Source organism: Anser brachyrhynchus, assembly GCF_964034855.1.
Source record: "Anser brachyrhynchus genome assembly, chromosome: 2".
In the NCBI taxonomy this organism is placed as follows: domain Eukaryota; kingdom Metazoa; phylum Chordata; class Aves; order Anseriformes; family Anatidae; genus Anser; species Anser brachyrhynchus.
This window is the reverse complement of record NC_137695.1, coordinates 152,058,228-152,078,787: the sequence shown is the minus strand read 5'-3', so window position 1 is coordinate 152,078,787 and position 20,560 is coordinate 152,058,228. Positions and strand designations below refer to the sequence as shown.

At 42.5% G+C, this 20,560-nt stretch overlaps 1 protein-coding gene across 5 annotated transcripts in view; it reads left to right on the top strand.

The window, feature by feature from the left end:
* ASAP1 (ArfGAP with SH3 domain, ankyrin repeat and PH domain 1) overlaps window positions 1-20,560 on the top strand; it is a 146,896-nt gene that overhangs the window by 15,539 nt on the left and 110,797 nt on the right. For 2 of the 5 annotated variants that reach the window (XM_080578077.1, XM_080578073.1), the window contains exons 2-3: window positions 3,682-3,768; window positions 14,535-14,664. In XM_080578077.1, the coding sequence (XP_080434203.1) occupies window positions 3,710-3,768; window positions 14,535-14,664 (189 nt within the window). In that variant the 5' untranslated portion in view covers window positions 3,682-3,709. Of the gene's footprint in view, window positions 1-3,681; window positions 3,769-13,879; window positions 13,972-14,534; window positions 14,665-20,560 lie in introns of those variants that run through there. The other 3 variants (XM_080578074.1, XM_080578075.1, XM_080578076.1) reach the window with 3 other exon arrangements.

Genomic DNA, 20,560 nt, shown 5'->3' with positions numbered 1-20,560 from the left:
AAATAGTTGATTCCCAGTAGTTCAAATAACCAGCCTAATTTTTTCATTTGCAACAAATAAGATTTTTATACCTGCATCATGTTAAAACTTCTTGGGATATAAAAGCTTTCTGCTCAGTCATTAGCTGTAAATTGCAGAATGAAGAAGTACTCTACAGCATTTCCAGATGAAGTAGTCTGTTTATACAGAAAGTACAAGAGCTATAATTACTACATGATCACATTTGTATATCAAGGTCAGAATTCTGTGATTCATGCTATTGTTTGGACATAAAGGGAGTTGATTTTCAGCATGGTGGTGTACAACTACTATTATTGCTACATCAGTGACTGTAGAAACAATATTCACTTTTGCTTGTTTGAGTTTTTCTAGGTAGGTTAACTCCAGTTCAAACATTCATGAAAACTGTCTGGTTAATATTTGTCCTAAAATATTCATTAGGCATGCAAAATATGTACTCAGGTATATACTCCCCAGGTTGTTCAGACTGTGTATTCTATTATGAAAGCAAAAATAAATCCTCCATAACTAAAAGCAAACCAAAATAGGTCATTAAATGACTTATGCATGAAATCACAGAGAGTTTAAGCAGTATCAAATGCAGGTAATTAAAGACTGCAAAAATATTTCCTGATCTTTTCTTCTCCTCTGCAAAATCCTTGCATAAGATTTTCTTCTTGCCTATTATCCAATATACATTGCCATTTTTATATTCTACCCTGAGTATTCATTGGCTTTCCATGCTATTTTACCAGTTCTAAAACCTTAAAAAAATGGGGATTCAACTCATTATACTTGTTAGTTAAGAGCTAGGATTAGTCAAGCACTTAGATTGCACCAATTAATTCAATATGATTGCATGTACTCATAATCAGGCACAAGAATAAACGCTTTTCTCATCCGAGGACTAATAGAATTTGCTATTGTGTTAACACATCTCAGTTGACACTCAGCTTCCATGTGACTTTAATGTCATCCTGTTTCTCGTTAGGCCTCTTTCTCTTACTTAAGCCCCAACTAGTCTTTCTCTTTTCAGCTGTAGGTGTCCGTAGGCAAAAAGCAATCATATTGCTCCAGGTGTTCATTGTTCTCCATCCATTCTGGGTTCTTATATTTCCTATTCACTCCCTGCTCCCACTCACATGCTGTCATACATGAGTACTTTACATAAAACTGGTAACATTATCCTCACATTGCCAGGGACGTTTGGGCAGCCTTCCTTTTTTTTTTTTTTTTTTTCAGGCAAGAAGCAGAGAGGCAAGAGGTCATCTGTCTGTGGGCCGAGTTTCTTAAAAGCTGTGTTTAGCCTTAGAAAGACTCTATGAAAGATGAAATGCTCTTGTGCGTACAAGGCCTGAGGAATTTGCCATCTGAATGCAGGTCTAATAACCTGTCCAAGGCCACCGAGACAAGGAGTTGGACCCACGTGAGCTTCTTCATCTCTGGGCCAACTCTCTTCTCTCTGGGGAAGCCACGTATGTTTCCTTCTCATTGTTCGTTCTCATCAATCACTCCTGATAACTTCAACCAACTTGATTCCTTTACAAATATTTTTCTGGATTTGTTCCATATTTCACTTTGCTGGTTAGTGTAGTACTGAGAGGCCCAGAAATGAACAGGAGACCTAGAAAGGGAATATAATCACCCTGAGCCACTGAGATATAACCACAAATGCTGTTAACACTGCCTACAGCAAATGGGTAATTAAATAATCTTCAGTAGCATATTACAGCGGAAGTAAGGAAATTCTGTGACTTTTCGGACTTACGAAAAATGGATGAAATATAAATAAATTACTATCAGTTCAAAACATAATCTAATGTAAATCATACTTACTTGTGAACCTAGGTCAGCATTTCATTTTGAAAGCAATGAGCCATTATAATTTTTTTTTTAATCTAACATTGTTTTGATTTGAATAGCATAAACCTGCAATCATCAAGGTGACTGTTTTGCCTAAGGAGATGGATAATATCATTAAAAGGAACAGATGTGCTGTAATGTTAAACAACAAACAGACATGTCATCATGGGTTGAGCCAGATCCAAGGTTGCCAGTGGCTGTGATTTTGTTTTAAGACTGTGGTACTCTGTTATCTGCTGTTGGAGGCCTTTCCCAGCCCATGAAAAACAGTGCAGCACCCAGGTCTTCTTATAACAGTTTTTTTCCTGCATATAATATAATATGCAAGCATAATATTCTGGATATAAGGCATATACTTCTGTTCGGTATAAGGTAGATACCTTATACGGTATTCTGGGTATAAGTTAGATACCTTACATCCTTGACTTCATATCAAAGAACACAGCTCTTCCTTTAAAGCACTGCTCAGTCTTATGGACAGAGCTGTAACTATTTTTTTCTCCCATGCTGCCAAGCTGGTGGCACATGGTAGAATCTCAAATCCTTTATGTACATACGTAAAAATCTGAAATCTGTTTGGTTAAGGAAGCCTCTAGTCCTCCTAATGGCAAAACATATTTTGACCACATCCTTTGAAAGTATCCTAAAAAGGCTCAGAAACAGAAGGGAAAAGAAAGATAGTAATATCCCATCCAAGAACTTCTATGTCGCAATTTTTAATTGAATCCCATATGTTTTGGAGACTGGGATTATCCTACGTTGTTTTTAATGTTAAGGGTTGGCAGCCCTCCAGACCCACATGGCAAATTTGGAAACATAAAACAAACAGGACAAAACCCATAAACAAACTAGAGCAGCCTCTAGGGAAATAGGTCGACAGCAGTAACAAGACAGCAGTAACAAGTAACTTCTGTCTTAGCGAGGAAAACAAAGACTCACGGAGGAATTAAGTGGGGTGCTCGGATGGAAATGGGCAGACCGGCCACATGTGGCTGTGATCGGTGCTCTAGTGAAGGCTGTGCTCTGGGGCAGCCTCCCTCTGTTGGACCTACTGTGGAGTTCAACCCAGTGGCTCTAAAGTGTCCCCGTCCTGTCCACCTCCTCCAGAGGCTCTGCAGCATCTCTACCACTTTCTTTTCCCCACATCAACACAAGTCTTAAACTGGAAATAGTACGGCCCATTTCCACGTGGTAGGGAAGAAGTTTGATGAAAGCGTTTGGAACCACTTGTCCATGTCCTGGCACGACCATATCCCCTCCTCCCCCTCTCCTACGTGAAGCATCCTTCCTGCCACATCACTTTTCCACCCAAACTCTTTGTCCTTCAAATCTTATCTGCCTTCCTCCCCCCTCCAAAAAAAAAAAAAAAAAAAAAAAAAAAAGGATAAGTTTGCTGCATGCACCTGACATGGAAATTTTCAGCCTGAATGGTTCAACTGAAGTTATAGCTGAAAACAGGGTCTTCTAGAGGGAAGTGTCAGACAGCCAGGGCGGGCAGCGCTCCTTGCCCTGCACGCACGGCAGCTGAGCGAGTGCTGCCACATTTAGTTACACACCGAGAGTTTCCCCAGTCAGCTAAACAAAGCTCTCATGTAGCATTTTTCAGCAAGGTGCTATTCTCAGCGGATTTCTAATGGGTCTGTTTACTCTAATGAAACTCACAATATCAAATACAGTAATCAAATACCGTAGGATAAATTGCTGTCCCTGAAGAATTAATTAATAAACGCGGCTTTAAACTGTTTGAATAAGTGACTTTTTCAGTCCCACAGCTTTGGCCAATTCTATTTATTTGTGCCCTCTTTTCTCCTCATCTAGGTAGGTTTCTGGTCGTGACAGATGAGACATGAGATCTTCAGCTTCCAGGCTTTCAAGTTTTTCTTCAAGAGATTCATTATGGAATCGGTAAGGAAGAAAAAAGACCTAAGCATAAGTAACAGGTTTGAAATGTAAAAAGTAGACCAAAATATATGGAAAATAAGCCCCGAAGAAATTGGTTTTATCAATTGCAATACTTGCCAGTTTTTTGTTTTTGTTTTATTTGCTAAATGCCACTTTGGATGTTACCAGAAAGTGCTTTTCAGAAAATATCTAACCTGTTGATCGTTCCAAGGGTCAAAAAATTAAATAAATCAGTAAATCCTCAGAAAACACTGACTGCCTTTGCAAGTACAGGAGCAAACGATAATATTTATCATATATTTTGCTTTGCTTTCATAGATTTCAAAGTTGGATGGGGAGGGTATAAAAATGACACTCTGTAACTCCTTTCAAGTGTCCAGATCTGGTAACTGATGTTGTTTTAACTTTGCAAACAACCCATCTCTGAGATCAGCCTGCAAAATCTATGGCAAGATTTGTGCGGGGGCTTGAAAGAGGAGAGACTCTCTTCTTCTTGTGATGCAAAACGCTGAATAGCACACAGTTGTCTAAATATGCTTTTGTTTATTCAGTCTCTGGATGGTGAGTGCTCTTGTTTTAAAGCTTTTACTGTATTTCATTGAACCACTAAAATGGCATTTGGATTGCCTGACTTGAACCCCCTACAACAACAACATTTGCAGTGGAGGCTTTAGTTTGCTTTGTACCTGGTGCTCTGGATGCAGCTCTCCTGGCACAGGTCGCTGCTCCCCGCTTGGGGATGGCAGCAGTGTGGGTCTTTCATCTTCTCTTTGTCCCTGGGGGAAGGGTTGGCCATACTGCACTCCAGCCCAGCCAAGAGGGGTGAATCACTGCTGCTGATCTTCTGAAAACTGAATAAATCTTCCTTTGGTGTATTTGCTTTGTCACACAAAGCATATGCATATTTTTTTTTCCTTCTTAAGCCCATGATGCCTAAATAAGCAAGAGTCCAGAAGTAAAACAATCATCTTTTGAAAAGTATGAAGCTATTAAGCTGGATATTTCCACTTGATTTTGAAACAGGACTTACTTTTTTGAGTCATACTGCTTCTACATTTCCTTGTAGGAATAAAACAAAGTACAACCACAAACAAGCAAATAAGTAGTGGTAAAATCATTGAAATTAATGAAACCTGATTTCCTGAGGATTTGTTTCTTGACTGCAGCTCCCGAGAAGCTGCAAACCATTAGTGAGACTTTTCTCATGACTGAGACATTCACAGGATCTTCTTTCTATGCTTATTCTCCTGATAAAGAGCAAGATCAGGGCAAAGCTTTTCTGTCCATGGGGACAGTAAATATTTTTTCCCTCCACTCACATCTATATTCCCCAAAAAATTGTAGGAAAAGAAGAATTTTGAAACCTTTCCTGCTCCCTTTTTGAATTTTATGGTATTGGCAATGCATTAAAAAACTCATTAGGGGCAGGATGGATGGGCTGATGACCATGCTCCACTGAAGTCAATGGAAAACCAGTTAACTCAGGAAGCAGCAAGCTCTTTTTTAGTGACCTAAAACGGGTAAAACTAGAAGCAAATAAGTAGACAGAGAGAGGGGATGCTATGATAGAATTCCAGACTGATATTTTGAAGTTCTTTATTTCATTTAGCATCATGTAAATATTGACTCAATGGGACTAAGTCCATATGGCAAGACCAGCTTCCAAAAGTTTCCAGACACTTGTCTGCTGTTCTGGATTTTAAGAGAACCCCACAAAGATGACATTCAAATGCATGCTTTAATAGACAAATGTTCAGACCCTAATTTTAAAATCGAGCCATTTTTGCTTGATGACAATCCTTTGAGCATTAAACAAACTATGTTCAGTCAACACTATAAGCCAGCCTTTGAACTTCAGCTCAGTAGGTCCATACATGTGCACGTTTGCAAATGACTTCTATGCATCTGATTAGCACAGCAGAAGCTCAGTCGCTCCCCCCAAAAATAAATAATCTCTCTTTCCTTTATGTTTTCACATCATGAACAACTAGTAGAAGCAGTCCTTTTATTTGCCTGCCAATCCTTTTTGTCTGTCCAATAAAATGTTGATGAAATTGTTTGGCCTGAGAGCTCTTCTCATCCTTCAGCTGTTTTTTAAAACTCATGCAATAAAATCTACAATAAAAATACTCAGTCCTGCTACAGCACTACTCAGCTGGAGAGCCCAGTGTGCTTTCACCCAGAAAAATACATGCAATTGTCTGCATTCCACAGATAGAGAAATGATGCACAAAGTGATCAAATGCCATGTCACAGCTGCGAGTGGCAGCTCAAGGACAAGATACCACAAGGTCTACAGAGCCTTTATTTAGTTCTCAAACTGTTTCCCAGGTTCATTTTGGCCTGAACCTCCAGTTTCACTGCAGGCAAGATGCATGCTGCCATCAGTATACATCTAGCAGCTTAGGTAGAACCAGAAATGTGCCTGGATAATGACACAGCTATATTATTTCCAGAGGGAAACAGAAAATATTGAAATGTTTGCAGTGCGGGTTGAGGCTTTATTTCATTCTCTTTTTCTTTTGGAGAGCCTGCTATGCCAGCTGCCCTGCAACATGTTCATTTTTTGCAGCAACAGTCTCCAATCTTAGTCATTGCTATTTCCCATATTTAAAAAATGTATTCAGCTACTAGTGATTCCTGCTTTGAACAGACTCTTATTTCTCTTGGTTTAATCACAGAGTCCCCCTTCATGCTACACCGGCTTCGTCTTGTGCTTTGCAACCCCTACTCTCACGCTAACCAACGTTTAACTCCTCCTGTTGTCTGCAAACGTGTCTGCCATGCCCTTCCCAAAAACCGTCCAAGCATTTGGTCGGGGTCAGGATAACCATGCACAGGCTTCCCCTGCAGGTTCTCACCCTCACTGGCACATGTTGGCAGGTCCTGCTGGGCCAGCAGCTCTTGTGGGGCCAGCAGCCCAAGAGTGGCTGTCTCCATTAGCAAGGAGCAGGCTATCACTTGCACCACAGACAAGGGTTACACATGCCAGAGGCTCCTCTGACAACCCCAAGACTTTGAGCTCCATGAACTCTCCAAAACACGGTCCTTATATAAGAATATATTGCTGGGTTTTTATATTCTGTAGATGTTTTAAGGGCTGTGTTTGAATCTGATCCCTCCTGACACACGTGGCACTATGCTTCTGATGAACTGGAGTAAGGTTTTGTAAATGAGCATCTCTAACAACAAAAAACCCTTCATGCAACAAAAATACCAAATTCAGCACACCTGCAACAAAAAGTGAGCATCCCTTCCATCATCAGCCTGCTTCCCCTTGCTGCTGGCTGACATTTTGCTGTTTTTTCCCTTTGGAGGCTGCAGAGGTTCCAGAGCTGTGCTTCTTGTTGTGACTGTGAGCCCGGAATGCTGTTACGTGTTTGTCTGCATGGCTCTTGATCTTGCATGACAAACCCAAAACAACAAAGGCAACACTGAATCAGCAAATTAGTTGGTTTAATCTTGCGTAACTCAATGCTCTGCTCCGTTTTCAGTGCTGTTATTTTCAGCTGGCCTTTGAGATAGCTGTTGGGGTTACCTCTTGTTCAGTTAAGCACCTTGCACAGGATATTCAAGTAAATAAGATGCAAAATATATCATTCAGTTGTATGTTTGGAATTTTCATTTGGTACATATAGTGTTAAAAACACAAATGTAACCAAAATGTCACTTATAATGAGAACACAATGGGTTTTCTTTTTGCTATCACATTAATATTGAAAGAATGCAGAAAGAACCTTTTGTTTAAGCCACCATTGCTCATGCTAACATACTTTTAAATGAATACTGTAGTTTCTAAGACAGTTGCTTATGTTTTCTTACCTATTTTTAAATATCAAATGAAGACAAATGCTTGGAAATGCCAGTATGAAAATTGAAATCAGCTGATTCTTGTATTCAAAACAGTCACAGCAACAACAGAAATTGTTGATGCAGCTCATGTATTTCATGAGCCATATTACAAGAGGCTGTAGCTTAAAAATACAGAAATGCAATCAGTATGTTTGCTGGATCTGGAGTCTGCTTTTCTGCATGCACAGAAATTATCTAGATATGAATGGTTTTCCTTGACCGGAAAGTTACCTGACTATTCTGTCCCAATAATATAATCATTTTAAAGATTTGTTTGCAAATGTCAAATCCAACAGCCTTCTTTCTCAAGTAAAACCACTTGCAGTTTACCATGCAAGTTCCCTTCAAGCAAATTAGCACCAGTCACAATGTGTGATGTAGGCTTTGCTGTCTAAAATAGACTTTGCCTTTTCCTGTGAGTACATTATGCACTTATGTGATATTAAAAGTGCAAACATGCTGCAGGTTAAAAAATGTGGTTGCTACCCTTCATACAAGGTTCAGTTAGCCAATGGGACCATTCTCTGAGAGGACGCTGGTCCTGGAGGTGAACCTCCTCCTGACTGAATGTTTCCAGCTGAAGTACCAAGGGGTGGTGTTACATGCCCTTACGTAAATGGGGTGGGTTTATTTTTTATAACAAAGCTGTGGGAGTTCCATTAACAAAAAAGGTTTCCTGAGTTTTAGTGCAGGAGATATTCCAAAACCAGCTGCCAAACCCACCCTGCTAAAATTCTTGTTGATCTGAAGCTCCTTTTATACCCTAAACCCAACGCTCAAATCAAGACGAGTTGAGTCAGAAATACTTGTGGATGCTCTAATACTTACGGCCATAAATTTAAATGAGCATTTCCCATTAATTTTGTCAGAGGTTATCTGAGAATAAACTTACATAAATGTAACAACAGCAATTGGCGTACGTGTTCTCTCAGGGGGGCTCTGACCAAATGCAAGTGGATAAGAATTGGCCTGAAGGCCACCCAGAGAGTGGTGGTCAATGGCTCTGTGTCCAGGTGGAGGTCAGTGACAAACAGTGTCCCTCAGGGGCCTGTCCTGCTCTGCCCTCGTGAGGGCCCACTTGGAGTGCTGCATCCAGGTCTGGGGCCCCCAGCACAAGAAGGATGTGGGGCTGTTAGAACTAGTCCAGAGAAAGGCCATGAAGATGATCAGAGGGCTGAAGCCCGTTTCCAATGAAGGAAGGCTGAGAGAGCTGGGGATGTTCAGCCTGCAGAAGAGAAGGCTCCAGGGTGACCTCATTGCAGCTTTTCAGTACTTAAAGGGGCTTATAAAAGAGATGGAGAGCAACTTTTTGCTTAGCCAGATAATGATAGGACAAGGGGGAATAGTTTTAAACTGAAAGAGGGGAGATTTAGGTTGGAGGTTAGGAGGTAATTCTTCACTGTAAGGGTGGTGAGGCCCTGGCACAGGCTGCCCAGAGAAGCTGTGGATGCCCCATCCCTGGAGGTGTTCAGGCTGGACGGGGCTTTGGGCAACCTTTGTTTGGTGGGAGGTGTCCCTGTCCATGGCAAGGGGGTTGGAACTGGGTGATCTTTAAGGTCCCTTCCAACCCAAACCATTCTGTGATTCTATGATATGATTCACTTGGGGGTTGAAACACCATGGCGGCCTTGGTCCTCACAGTGCTTCCACACAGGGATTCAGGGTAGCTACGAAGGCAGGAAGTAATATTGACTGCTGTGTTTAGCTGAAATGCGTGAATATAACACCAAACCACAGATTTGTCCAGAATATCAGTGTAGTATAGTAATATAGCCTAAGGATATTTTCCTGATGGGTTTTAGCACTCTACTACTTCTGTTGCTATTCTGATACTCTCTGTGCTCATGAAGATGCTAAGGAGCAAAACAAGAACAACTATGGTAGTTTACTAACAAAGACATATGCATTGCAATGATCTGATGTTTTCATTTAACATTAATGCCTGATCTACACTAATTTTGTTAGCAGTAATAGCCAAGATGGGAAACTCACAAGTAAAGAAATGAACGTAGGCACAAAGTAGCATCATCTCTTTGTGTGGGGGAAAAAAAAAAAAAAAAAGGCAGAGTTGACATGTGAGATCCTGGAATGACTATGTTCGTACTGGGGAAGGAGAGCCATCCACATAGCAGCCATGCACACAGCGATTTCCTTCTTCTCACAGTCACGCTGGCAGGTTGCACATGATGCAGGTGGCAGCTTCTCTGAGCATGCTCGGGAGCGGTTTTGGCACCCAGCCAGGGACCCGGGTCAAGCTCGTTTCCCAAAACCCGGAGGCTGCCACACCTGAGGTGTGTTTGCCAGCTTGTTTTCCATGCAGCAGGCAGCGGTGGCCTTGGGGTGGTCCTGGGGCTGCTCTCTGCGTGATCACACCCGGAGGAGCCCCGCCACGCGCTGCAGCACGGCGGTGCTGAAGAGCTGACTTTGCACGGCTACACAACCAAAAATACATCCTGCTTTCTTTCAGCGGAGCCACACCCTCCTCTATCTGTCTCCATACCTCTAGTAGAAAGATAATCTCCCTGTTCTCTCTCACACCACTGTGTGGTTTGTGTAGTTAATGGGGCTGATGCCACGAGGAGCTGTGCAAGCGCAGTGTAGCTGCTCACCCCTGGCCCATATCCGTGATGTTTGAAAGTTTGCGATGATGACAGTCATCGTCACCTGATGACTATTGCTTGGCTCTTGTGAATGAGCTGTTGATCTCAATCTAAATACACGATGACTGGAGTACTATAAAATGAAAAATGCCACAGTTGCTAGTCAGCTGATTGCAAAACACCTGCGTTAGTAATTTCTGCTGGTGTTGCTATGCTGTTCAGCCTCTCCCTAAGCAGTATTTGTGTGGTATCACAAATCCTGCAGAAATATTATCAACATGCTAAGGTGCACTTATAGCTATAATTAACTCTCCTGTTAGCAATCATTGTAAGAAAGGCCAAAGGAATCAAACGGATTTGCAGACTGAATCACTGGGTGGGATAGCAGAACAGCACAACTTCCTTGACTGCGGTGTATCACCAGCAAAGAGCTGTGTTTCCAGGGCTGCTTGCACCCTTCTCACCCATGCTAGCATGTCCAAGGATGGACACAGCGATGCCTTTCCCTTCAGGGAACTGAGAGGAGTGAGATAAGTGTGGCTGCTGCTGGCAAGCCTTGCACGATACAAGGCTGCAGCAGAGCCTGCCCCCGGAGCCCAGACACAGACATCGTTAGAGCAGACGCCGTGAAATATAACTTTCACACTCTGCTGATTATTCTTTGGCATTTGTGAAGTGAAACAGTGATTTCAGTTAGTGACAATTTATAGAGAGGTGCATCTTACACATTTAGAAGTGAATCTCAGATGCTGATCACATTCAAAACAGGAAACATGGTTAAATCTGAAATCCACCGAAAGATATCTGAAACAGTTATATAATTTGACTAGGTTAAATATAAGCACATTTTGATAGGCAAATTGTGTCATTTATTTTTTATTAACATGCTGCTAATTAGTTAATCCTGCTTCCAGTGAGTTTAAGTGGGGAGATAATCTAAGTCTAAAGAGGTCATGCCCATAGGGTTATTTTCTGTACAAGCATTTATATAGGGAAATATCAAATGCTGCTTCAAAGCAGCAGAACTGAGCACCACATTCTTTATAAAGAATAAAGTGAACAATTTAAGAACTGTTGAAAAAACAGACTAACAGGCAATTATCATTGGTGACAACTTTTTCACCTCTAGGACTTGTGCTTTTCTCCTTATTTCCTGGTATTCTTCTGTATTCTCTGCTTTTTTATATTTAATATTTTACGTTAGAAGATCATTTTTTGCCTGATGAGGAAACATAAGCTCAGTGACTGCTGCCCAGCTATGCCTCACTCCTGCCACTCTTTGTTGCTCCAGTTCCCCCGGCCTGTCTCCTTTCCTCTTCAATGCTCTTCAGCTCCAAGGTTTAAATTTTCTCTCAGTAATATTAAAGAACCCATCCCTACTGAAATCTGTACACACTCCATGGGGAAAAGTCCGTCTGGGAGAGCAGAGGAGGTTATTTCACCATCCAAAGACCAATGCATAAACCTAATAATACCAGCCTGGAAAGGAACAAAGCAACACATAGCAGTGGGAGCACTCTGCTCACCAAACCCGGATAAATGCTGTCATGGATTTACCCTCGTATGAAGTCTGCCAGGGCAGGCCCGGGTCCCCGGCTGCAGCGGCCCCGGGCACTGGGCCCGAGGCAGGGAGAGCTGCGTGACAGGCCATGGCCCGCATGGTGCCATGCGTCACCCAGGGTGACCACAGAGGCCCAGTTTGGCCCTGGGGACATATCCATCGCCTATCCAGTATCCAGACATGATGGGCGTGCTGGAATAGCTCTTTTCACTTCTTCTAACAATGCTTTCCCGGCCCAAACCCCCCAACCACTCTTCTCCACTCTCTTTTCCAGATTGCTCTTCATCTTGTCAACCATTTTTATCTCCTTGCTCTCTCTTCCTCCTCCACTGCTTTTACGAACACGATCCTCAATTGATTTTCTTCCTACCTACTCCGTTTGCTTTCTCAATCTTTTTTTTTTTCTTCCTTTTTTTTCCGCCTGCTCCATTTTTTTTCCAGTGCAACTCCCACGTGCTTCTTTTCTTGGTGTCCTCCTCCCCTTGCCCACCCTACCTCTCACAGCCCCGTGACATCCCACGGCCACTGGTGCCATCATAAGCCCCCAAAGCAACCCCACGGCCATGAAGGGCTTCTGCCATGGCACAGAAACCACAGCCAGGACCATGTCTCTGGAGCATTGATCATATTTTTGCTGGCAGAGCTGCTTGCAAATCCTGCTGGTGACACCATTTTTTATGGGTATAAACCAAGCAGGTATCTCCTTTTAATGCTTACTCAGGCATTGCAGACTCTTGTTGGTATTTTAAGCAGTTTCTGAGTGTTTTGTTAGAATTACATTGAAAACCATGTACCAGCCTAAGTGTGCTGTAGCACGGGAGCAGGTGCTGACGTACAGAATGCTAAAACCCTTGAATTGGATGTATCCATATCATATTGTTCATTTTCAATTATTCACATGTCAGGGCATTTACCAGTCCTGAATTTCCTGGCTTTTGTGGAGAGCATCCCAAATACAAAGAGAAGGAAAACACATACTCTGATTAAATAAATCAGGCTGAAACGGCAGATGACCATAATTACTCGAGTCTCCTGAGACCCAGCCTTCTTTATAAAGGCACATATGGGCCCCTGAATCTAAGCTTTAAGAAAAAAAAAAAAAAAAAAAGGAAAAATAAAACCTCCTTATCACTGTCCATCAATTCCCGGAGTTCCATGATGCAGTAACGAAAAAAAGGACACTTTAACACTTTGCCTTATGAAGAAATAGTGCTTTTGAAAGGGTGCAGACTCGATGAGCAGCACAAAGGGAAGACACTGGGGCTGGGATGGGGGTTTCAGGCTGGTGCTGGTGCTGCTGCCACCGGGGTCAGAGTCACTGAGCCCCAGCCATCGAGGAGCCCTGTAAAAATCAGAAGTGGGACTGGGAGAGCAGCTCGGTGCTGGAGGCTTCCAGAGTGCTGTGGAGACAGAGCAGGGCCTTTAAAAAGTACCTGGGTGTAAGGAGGGGAAAAATCAGCACAGGTTGCTTATGGTGATGACTTTATCATAGTGCGGTTGCTGGACGATAGTCGGTATCTTCATGCTTTGTATCATAAAGCGCCCGGAGTACGAGGGCTTGTGAGTGCCAATCGAGGTTTTAACTGCCTGCGATGGACTTAGGGGAACATAAAACAAAACAAAACGTGCTGTCACCCCTGGGATTTATCTCTGCTGGCGCCGGGATGCAGAAACCAAGCCTGGTACCGGCCGGGGAAGCGGGATGTCACAGCCGGTCAGCCCTCAGCAGTCTGCCAGCAGTTATTATTATTATTAATTAAGTCATTCATTATCGATCTTATTAATTAAAAATCATTAACGATCGATCATGTTAAGCCATTAATTTCCATGCATTAGTTATATGGTTAATATTTATCTTTTTATAGTTAGCATTTATTTGCCATTAATTCCCCTCCATTAGTTATACAGTTCACATTTTAATAGCATTTATTTACCTATTCACTTTCACTCAGAAACCCACCGCCCGCGCGCGTGCTCCCCCCCCCCCCCCCCCCCGCGCCGCCTTTTCGTTTAACGTCGATGTTAATAACATCTCGATTTTAAATTTAAAAACATTTTAATTTTAAACCCACCTCCCCCCCCCCCCTTCCTCCGGCAGGGGGCGAGGCGGGCGGGCGCGCCTGCGCCGAGCACTTCCTCGTTGGCCCACGTAACGGGTGCGGGCGGGCGCAGGGCAGCGCGTGCGGCTCCCCGGCGACTGTCAGCGGCGGCGGAGCCCCCCCCCTCCTTGTCGCCAGCTCCCGCCGCCATACCCCCGTCCCTGTCCCTTCTCCTCCTCTTCCTCCTCCTCCTCCTCCTCCCGCCCGAGCCCCAAGCTCAGCTCGGGGACAAGCGAGGGGCGGAGGGAGGGGGGAAAAGGGGCTGAGCGCGGCGGGTGTTGCTGCCCTCCCGCCTTCCTCCCCTCCCTCCTCCTCCTCCTCCTCCTCCCGCTCCTCAGAGGCGGCCCCGGCCCCGCAGGCAGCCGAGGGGAGCTGCTCCCCACCGGCGGGGCCTCGCCCCCCTTCGCCTCCTGCCCGGGAGGAGGAAGAGGAGGAGGAGGAGGAAGAAGAGGAGGAGGAGGAGGAGGGTGTGGGGGGCGAGGAGCCTCAGCCTCTCCCTGCGACTCAGCCGCCTGGATGCTGCGGGGCTCTGCCGCCTCTTAACATCTTCCCTCTGCTTTTTTTTTTTTTTTTTTTCCCCGTTTACCCTCATTTTCCCCCCCAAAACTTGGCTCCCCCCCCCCCCCCCCCCCCCGCCGGATCGGTGTGCCTCCCCAGGATCATGCCGGACCAGATCACCGTGTCGGAGTTCATCGCCGAGACCACCGAGGATTACAACTCCCCGACCACCTCCAGCTTCACCACCCGCTTGCAGAACTGCAGGAACACGGTCACGCTGCTGGAAGAGGTAACCGAGCCTCGCTGCTCCCCCCCCCCCCCCCCCTTTTTTTTTTTTGTTTCTTCATATTTTAGCTTTCCTAAGGAGCATCAGCACGGGGCAGCGTTTGCAGCCCAAACCCACGGGAGCTGGAGGCATTGGTATGCGTGTAATCTCTTCTCCTCTTCTAATCGTGGGACTTTGCGCTTGTGTTGAGGCGGTCACAGAAAGCTTTCCTGCCCTGACATCCCAAAGATCGGCGCACGGAGCGGCCGCTGGAACTGAGGTGCCAGCATCGTACTGCTCCGCGCTCTTGGTGCTGGAGGGTGTTGCAGCAGGGAAAAAGTGTGGATGTTGGGCTTCTGGAGGTTGAATTCGGTTTGGGAGGATGAGAGGTTTCCCCTAGTCGTTAGATCAAGGCAACGCAGAAATCCGACCGCAGAAACCTGGAGGGAGACTTTGAGAACTGAGGTGGAGGATGGAGGGATACGTTTGGAGAGAGGAAAATGAAGTAAGGGGTAGGAGGAGAGCAAAATAATGCAGTAGAGGCGGTCAGATTGTCTCATCATCTCAACCTTGAAGGCTCAGTGTTGGTTTTTTTTGCTTATTATTAGTGACATTTAAATGTCCATCCTGCTTCGCTATCAAGGAGCATATGTGTTAAAGAAGGCAAAGTTACAGAGCTGTTTTCTATGGGGTATCAGGCTATTGCTTCCTATTTGAGGTCTCAATGAGATTTCTTAGGGACTAGGTCAGCAGCTATGAGGAAATGTCTTCCAAAGGACTTTTTTTTTTTTTTTTTAAAGTGTAGCTCATCTCTTACCCTGCACTCAGTTGAAGGTTCTAGCATAACGACACTGGAAGAAGACAGTTTTTTGCTGTTGCTTCATAAACCACAGTACGTTCTCGCTTTGGATTACGCTTTCAGTTTGACAAGTATCTGTCGATACTTGAGGAGCCAGTGCCTGTCTTGGAGATGGATTTCAGATTCTTTTCAGTTTTGCTGAATGTGTTGGTAGGAGCAAAGTATTTGGCATGCGAGGAAAGGATATTGATCATAGCGTTCTTCTGGTGGTCCTGGAAATGGGAAATCTGATTCCATAGGACTAAGATGTCTTAGTATTGGCTTGGTAGAAAAAGTTTCTATGTTCAAAATTTTCCTAGTGCTGTTGTTTACAGAAACTGACTAGGTAATAGAATGACAGTGAGATTGCATTTAAAATCACGTGTCTTACTTTTAAAAAATTACGTAACTTTGACTAACTTCAGCAACTTCTTTCCATACCTATAACTGCTTTTTTCTGTAACTAGGCCATGGTTGCTTGTAGACTTGTGAGAAATCAACCTGTTTTGTGTTTGACAGTATTGCTGCCCCCTGGTCTTAACTATGTGGAATAGGTACAGCCACTCTGTATTTGCTAGTAGCGATGACAGCATTCGTAGAGTTAAATGTGCATTCTCCCCTCACTGGTGACTTTCAGGGTAAGAATACAGTAAAATGCTTTCATAACTTGGGAGATACACTCAGAGTGTAATAATGTTGTAATGCCCTTCCAAATAAACTCAAATGAGGGCAGTTTAAATATAGCAGACAAATATACAGTTGTTGTTTTTTTTGTACCATTTCTGTGGGTTGTGTGTATTTTCAAAGTTTTAATGTTGGATTTGATAGTAATAAATCAGAGCAGAAGAGAATACTGGGTGCTTCTAGTGCTTGCGTTATTTCATACATTTCTTTTTTGCAACTATTTTGTGTGCTCTATTTAATGTCTGCTGCTTAAATTGATTCTGGACTTGGGTTGTGATTTTTGATTATCTGTCAGTATTGGAAAGCTTTACTTAACGGGAAACGATACAGACATACTTTGCTGATAGGTACTGCAGAAGACCTGCAACTCTCCCAAATTCATCTGTATTAATTTGCATGAAGAAATGCAGATGGGCAGAATGTGGCGAGTGATGTGCTCCATTACAGTCTTTGACTGTATGGCTTTACTGTAGTTGTAGCTTGCATACACAGTTCTCCTGGTGCTACTTTAAAGCTGCGTTGGTTTCTGTACATCTGCTTACCCAAGGCTGTGATTCATATGAAACAGCGGATTGAAATTGAACGGTTGAAGTGGCTGTTACGTGGTTCTTATTACAGCTGCTATTGTCCGTGCATCGTGGATGACTGAAGAGCTCTTCAAGCAGCTCCTGAACTTCAATTCTGAGCCCACTATATTAAGGCAAACAGGATGATCCCATCCTTTTAGCTGTTTGATTTTTAACCTAATGTTGCATGTGGGTTGGGGCCTCAGTAGGCTTTTGCAGACAATGTCAAGCTCTGTGCTGTTAGGGCTCTGCAGTGTGAAGTCTCTTAGCTCGATTTAAAGTGAACATAATTCAAAACAAGCTGCCCCTACCCCAGAGACTGTAAGGTCATTTTTGGATAAACAAATTATTTTCTTTATTCTAAATAAGACAGAACTAAAACTATTTTATGAACTGAAAAACTAGGGAAATTAAACAGATTAACAGAAGTTGGATCTGTTTCATGGCCTTTCAGTCCGAGGTAGTTCTTGCTGTAGCTCAGATCAGTGATAAGATCTAAACCACCTTTTCGTTAAGAATGTGACAAAAAAGAAATAGTTGTTTGCATGTTTATGTGTATGTGCGTCTGTATCTAGTTCTATGAAGGCACCACAGAATTGTGAATTTACTGTACCTTAATCACAATTAGTAAGTTTTCTGAAATAATAAAGTAGATGATGGAATCAACTGCTGTTGTTTTTTTTTTTTTTTTCACTTGTCTTTCTTCCAATAGAAGTACACTTCATTCAGCTCTCTAGGTAGATTGATGCATGTTCCCTCCTAGTTACAACTCTCTTCAGATATGATTCTTTTCAGATTAGAGTTTGGATCCAGATAGATGCAATTTTGGGACAAGTTTCAGGTAAAGTATCAGAGCAGGCATTTTCACTAATTAAGACTCCTTAGGTTTTTGGTAAGTCTTTGGAAAGCCCAACAAAACACAAAGGCATACCTCAAAACATCAGGAGCCCAGGAAGGATTTTCTGAAGACTTCAGTGTGACTTATTTTTAAATAGTAAAACTAAACTTTACTCAAATCTGTTGTAATATTCTCAAAGGAGAAAACAGTAAGTACACGTTAGTAGGTAGCAGATTGACTAGAAAGGTTTCACACTGTTTAAACGATTGAAACTTTTGAAAGTTTGCAAGTTTTTTTTTTTTTCTTCTAAAGAGACAAAACTCTTTTTGTCATCCAGTTGCACCAGAGCAACAACAACAAAAAGACCCTGTCAGCTTTGTAGCTGGGGTTAGGAATCTACTATTTGAGTAATTACTAAAGAGCCACAAGAAATATTTTAATCATAACTTTTCTTTAAGTGTGAGTGTTATCTGTTGGCCATCAGTAAACACAGATTTTAAAGTTCATTCTTTCTAATGCTAAAATAATGAGTTCTTTTCAAACCCCAAGGGGAAGGAACAAAACCATATATTGTAGTCTAATTCAAGAGAAACTGAAATCTTTGCTCCTTTCTGTGTTGTTTTCTGTAGTACAGCATTACATTTGTATGTTGAAGACATTTTTTAACTTCATATTTCTGCATGACAATGGGAGAAGCTTTTATAATACCGTTCCCATAAAGAGGTGGATTATCTAAATGGGTGGTTAATCACTTAGAAAACAATCCAATTGTGGAAATCCTAAGATGGTATAGACAGATCACTGATGCAGCGTCTTAAAATAATAGCTTCTGCTTTGTTCTTACCAAACATGTTCTTATATTTGCAGTCGTTCCGTGATTTGTTACTCAGATAGATTTTTGAAGAGTGGATTTTAATCCCTGAGTTGATATTACTGCGTGAGCTAGTTTGGATTTTTAGGTAATGATGACATCTGTTCAGAGAATAAGTGCTGCACGTGTGGGATCTCCACGAGACTGTCTTGATAACCATTTCACTGTGTCCCAGCTCCAGCTGAAAGGATGTCTTTGCACATGGAGGATAACTCAGTTATCATGACCAGCCTGTTCTAAAGCAGTTGTTTTGTAGGATTGTCATGAAATACGTAGGTTAAGCTTAAATGCTGAAGTTCCCTTTAGGCAGACTGGCTAGATAAGAATTTGCAGTACCTGGATCATTTGGAAGCTGCTGGTACAACAAGGAACAGCCACAGTTGTTTCTGATGCTTGTTTTACTACTGTGCTCCTATACTACTTGAGCATCTTCAATAGTGTTATTTTTCTTTTTTTGCTCTTCATTGAGATGTTGGAAACTGAAAGTACGCTTTCTGACAATTAGGTCTTGTCATACGCTTGTTAATAAATATTTAACTGATGAATGGAATACAAAATGTGGCAGCAGATATGTTTAAAAAAAAATAATCCAATGCCTGTTGCTTATTTTGTTTTCCACTGTGCTGATCTGCTAGGGTTGGAAGATCTGTTGGTGTGGACTGGTCTTGTAACAGATGCATGCATGCATGCTACATCAGTGAAGTAATTGCGTTAGGCTGAGCCGGAGCCAAATGATCAATGCTGTTGTTCACAGTGCCAGTTTGGTATAATCTAACATAACTCGAAGGGAGAAGATTTCTCAGTGTGCTTCATCATCACGGACACTTACGTAAGGTTAGAGTTGGGAACGTATTCTTGTTTGTGTGGGGGATTTCTTGTTTTGTTGGTTTTTAGTGTATAGCCTTTCTTCGTAGTTTCCCACGTGTAACTTTCCCTTTATGCTTCAGTTTTTGTGAGATTTCCTTAGTCTAATGCATGGAAAGACTTGTAGGACAAGGGTAAGGGATCTGGGTTTGTGCCTGCTCATGATTTTCTTGAAACATGTAGCTCTAGTTAGCACTAAAACTGCTATATGGTCAGTTGATCTACCGTGATTTTATGCTTTTCTGACGTAAGATCATTTTTAAGCAAAGAGATACTCTATCAAGGGAGGCAGATGGAACCACGCAAGAGAGCAGTAGCGTTTTGTTTCTAAGTCAGCTTTCTGTTTTAGTTGGCAGTCTGCAGAGATTTTGTTCATTAGCCTGTGCTGGTAAGATCTATTTTATGTCTGAAGTGAAAGATTTTTTTCTTTCGTTTCTATCGCTTAATTTCCATTGAAGGGTCATCTGTATATAACTGCAACAGATAAATCATAACGTTTTGGTTCTTTATTTTTTATAAAATAATTAAAAAGAATCCAAGAGACTCCAGCAGCAACAGCCCTAAAGCCAGCTTTTCCAATCCTCATAACGTTTTATATATGGCAGTTAGAAACAGTCCTGCACCACAGGGAGCTTTGTACTCTAGATCTGGTTCTTGTGTAATGGGTCATAAGCAATCTTCAGTTTTCGAAGAAGTATGCTTTCGGTGGCAGACTGTCCTAGAAGAAACAGACACACCAAAAAAAATTCTTGGCCAATAAGTGAAGTTTAGCATAATGACTGCTGTTCTTACACTGAATGGCAAATTGCACCAAAGAAGTAAAAATGCGTAATTGAGTGCTCTAAAATATAAACAGAGGCCACAGTGACTGCTCATGGGGAGTGACTCCTGGTCACGATACTGAAGATGTGAAGAAAGAGATAATATTGACAGCAACATCCCGTATCTACAATAGCACGTTTCACAAAAACGAAGTTGAGGATGCTCTTACATTTAGATGCTGCAGATCTTTTTCATCTAGTGTGAAATTGGTTTTTACTCTTCGTTTGATAGTAGTTGAAACGATTGATTACAATAAGCAGGCAATCTCCTTTTACCTAATTTGACTGATGCGAGGGGGGGAAAAAACAAGAAAACTTTCTTGGTATCTCCGTAAGCCAAAGTCTCAGTCATGGCAGATTAATTAGCTTTGCCTTCTGAGATTTTATATACATTTTAGGCACACTTTGGAAAGTACTTATAACTTTGTGGTAGGTAGC